The 3,675-nt window shown below is 43.7% G+C and overlaps 1 protein-coding gene across 1 annotated transcript in view; it reads right to left on the bottom strand.

Moving 5' to 3' along the window:
* LOC116389159 (soluble guanylate cyclase 88E-like) overlaps window positions 1-3,205 on the bottom strand; it is a 7,936-nt gene extending 4,731 nt beyond the window's left edge. Inside the window, exons 1-8 of the mRNA XM_031857610.1 lie at window positions 2,823-3,205; window positions 2,474-2,614; window positions 1,906-2,045; window positions 1,629-1,763; window positions 1,255-1,378; window positions 1,044-1,163; window positions 842-926; window positions 423-509 (exon numbers count right to left, since the gene is read on the bottom strand). Of these exons, the coding sequence (XP_031713470.1) occupies window positions 423-509; window positions 842-926; window positions 1,044-1,163; window positions 1,255-1,378; window positions 1,629-1,763; window positions 1,906-2,045; window positions 2,474-2,614; window positions 2,823-2,942 (952 nt within the window). The 5' untranslated portion in view covers window positions 2,943-3,205. The remainder of the gene's footprint in view (window positions 1-422; window positions 510-841; window positions 927-1,043; window positions 1,164-1,254; window positions 1,379-1,628; window positions 1,764-1,905; window positions 2,046-2,473; window positions 2,615-2,822) is intronic.
* Between the last annotated feature and the right edge of the window lie 470 nt (window positions 3,206-3,675).

The following is a 3,675-nucleotide window of genomic DNA, read 5'->3' as shown; positions in this document are numbered from 1 at the left end:
CGCACACACACAAAAAAAAAAAAAATTTAGAAAACTGCAATGTGAAGCTGTAGGCAGCAGCAGGCCCGCCAACCCCCCCCCCCCCCCCCCCCCGGTACAATCATAAATTCTCTCTTTTTCACTTTTGCTTTTCTAAAAAACAACAACAAGGTATAAAATGTTTTTGTTTTTTTTAAATGCAGCTTTGTTGCCTTTGAACAGAGCCATGCTAGCTGTTTCCCAACGTAATGCTAAGCTTAGCTAACCTGCTGCTGGCTACAGCTTCACATTGCAGTGGTATCAAACTTCCCATCAACTCCCAAACTCCCAACAAGAATTATTTTGTATTCCAAATGTGTCTGTGTCTTTAATAGGTTTTATTTTGTCATTATCAGCAAGAATGCTGCAGGTCTTGTCTTTTTAGAGAACAGAAAAGTCACGACCTTTGTAGTCACTTTCAATGATGGACTGGAAAGCCATGAGCTCCACATCTACGTCAGCCGTGCGATTGGCATTCTCATAGTCAGAATCTGTGGAAACAAACAGGCTGAACTGTCGGAGCCATAAACATTCATATTCACACCCCCCAACCATGACATCCAGGGCTGGGATCAGATCCCCTAAATTCAATCAATTTAAGTTGAATCAAGACATCAAACAATTCCATTTCTGCAACTGCAAGACCTTCTAAACTCTCAACTTCCATTCCGCAGTGTTTTACTGCACACCTGCTCTTTTTTATTTTATTCAATGAAACTGAAATTAAGCGTGTCTTTCGCAACTAAAGGCATGGAAATTGATCTGTCCACAAGCCAGCTAGTTCTGGCCCATCAGACACACACCCCTGCAGGTGTTTGCTTACTTTGGACTCGGTTGTGAAGGTTCCTCTCTCTTTTCACAGGCTCCTTGGACATGATCTCAAACAGGTTGTTGGGGTGGGAGATGATCTGTGTATAGATTTCCAATATTATCAGCGCTCATCAGTGTGCTGTTCAAAACGGATGCATTGTGACTTATATGTGGAATGCTGTCATTAAACGTGGACATGTGAAGTGATGGCTGACATTGTTCCAGATGAACTCCACTAGGGGGCGAGCCAGCAAGAAGGCATCAGTGATCTTCTTCCCGTCCAGATCAGGGAAGACAGTGGACAAGCCCGAGCCAACGTTATGCACCACCATGTCCTCAAGAGTCAAACAATTGCAGTGATTTTATTTATTTTACGCTTCATTTCATTCATTAGGTGAGGTTAGGGATGTAACTCAAAAGGCTTACCTGTCTGAAGACAATGTTAAAGGGGAAGACCTCAAAGAAGAAGTCTGAAGTCATGGGCAGAATTTCTTGCTCCTCCTCATCCTCCTTCATGATGTAGCGATAGGCTGAGTTGTCAAAGTTCAGCCTACACAAACACACACAGATCAATATGTTTAGTGAAGTATAAACTGTGGTGGAAGAAGTATTCTGTTCTTTTACTTCAGTTAAAGTTCCAACACAACACGGTAAGAAATACTCTGCTGCAAGTAAACTTGCATTAAAAGTACACAAGCATTATCAGGAAATTGTGTATTCATTCTTCAGTGACTGATATTATCTCTCATAATGTGTGTGTGTGTGTGTGTGTGTGTGTGTGTGTGTGTGTGTGTGTGTACCTCATTGTGACGTGGGAGTAGTCTCCGACCAACTGCTCAGACAGCACCTCCACATGGATGTCGGTGTCGTAGAACTGTTTCCCCATCTGCCTCAGCTGACCCATGGCGTAGTGCAGATAGCCTTTGCGCTTACTCCTGCCGGTCACAGAGAGAGACAATTGAATTCAATATCAGTCTGAAAGAAATGAATCACACAGCCTTCTCTCTCTGTTTGCCCTGTTCTTTGTGTCTGATGTCTGATAGTCTATCAATCTCCCTCCTCCTCCTGGTCTCAGACCTGTAGTGGAGGGTGACTCCAGTGGCGGACTCCTCCTGGCAGAAGAAGGTTGGAGGCTGCACTTTGGGGTAGCTGAAGCGCAGGTACTCGTGGAGATTATCAAGGCCATTGACAAAGTCACGAACATGACGGCCCAGCACCTGAAGGCAGAGACAGAGAGTGACAGCCGGGTCATATCTTAGAAAGTTACTCTGTATACATTTATATTACACTACTTTTAAGGAGACGCTCCACTAATTTAATACCATCAGGGTTATTTTGGCTTGCGCTTGAGGACAAAAAAGCTATGAAGGAGGAGCATTTTCGAAGCTTGAGCCATGCAATTGAAGGCAGATCAGGATATCTTGCCCTTTGCTGCTGCCATTGTGACCACTCTTGACTGATTTCTACATGAGTTATATATTCCTTCACACAATACGATATATGAGACACTAAAAAAAAGAATTTCACCGGCACAATAGCAGTTTTAAGGATACATAGCTCACTGGGTAGTTAATAATATTCTCACACATCGACCAAAAGACGACACAGCTCTGACAGTTTTGAGTCTGAGATCTCTTTTTTTCACCTTGAGGATCCTGTCATAGCCGTACTTCCCAACAAAGCCCAGGAAGTAGACACCCCAGGAGTTCATCAGCTCGTTGTAGGGCGTGCCTGTCACTCCACTGGCAGCCTTTGCAATACGGGGAATCACACTCTCACTATACACCTGCAGACACACACACACACACACACACATATATATAGACCTTAAATATAAAAGTATTTCTCTTGACATCAGGACTACGAAGCTCAGACAGAGTGACAAAAACTGCAGGCAGATTGACTTGGATTCACACAGACAGCGCGGCCTTCACACATATATTACCATTCAGTGCACACACGCAGGATGATATTATTCATCTCAGAAACCATACCTGGTGGGTGACAAAAGAGTGTAACCTGACATCTGCTCTCTCTCTGACCAGCTTCCACACATCATCTCCGTATGACTCTTTGATGAAGTCGTGAAGACTCTCACACAGCAGCCCGTACATTCTGTCTCTCTGGATTGGAGCTCAAACCGAGCAAGACGGTTCCCCAACTGATTGACTTCCAACAGCCCTCCCAAAGGCCCCTGCAAGCGAGTAAGAGAAGTTCAGAACGATGACTCTGTCAGTGCTGCAAGCTGAATTTCAATGCATTTAGCTTTCAGCGTGAAGCTATAAAAGCCATAAACTGACTATTCTTGCCTATCAACACTATCTGTGGAGTTTTGAACTCCCTCAGACAAGCTAGCCAGTTAAGGTTTCATCTGAAGGCCAACAGGGCAAACGGTTTTGAAGGTGCCATAGTCACACAAGCCCTTGAGTCTGAATGGGCCTCTTTTGTTCTTGTGTCAGCTTGTCAGCGCCTGGTGGCTGTGCACCACTCTCTATGTGACATGAACACACTGCACCTCTCAAACACAGATGACACCAGTCCCAAGAACTTGTCCCGTTTTCATAATCTTGTTACTGTCCTTTTCAAGAAAAATCACTGAATTATCAATACACCGCTGTCATAACACCCCTTATTTGTAAAGGATTGCAATAAGAAATAGGTTGGAATAAAATGGAAGTGACAGATTGATTCGAAACACTAAGGCTCAGTGTGCTACATTGCCACACAAAAGCTTTTTACATGTTTAAAGGAGGCTGCTATCCTCCTGTGGTTTCTTTTTATAAAGCAAATTTTACTTAACCAACACTCTTCAATAAACCTTTAATGGCCAGCAACTATTCAACTTCT

Source organism: Anarrhichthys ocellatus, unplaced genomic scaffold, assembly GCF_004355925.1.
Source record: "Anarrhichthys ocellatus isolate YVR2014 unplaced genomic scaffold, GSC_Weel_1.0 scaffold19, whole genome shotgun sequence".
NCBI classification, from domain to species: domain Eukaryota; kingdom Metazoa; phylum Chordata; class Actinopteri; order Perciformes; family Anarhichadidae; genus Anarrhichthys; species Anarrhichthys ocellatus.
The sequence above is the reverse complement of the archived record's forward strand: the minus strand, read 5'-3'. Positions and strand labels throughout refer to the sequence as shown.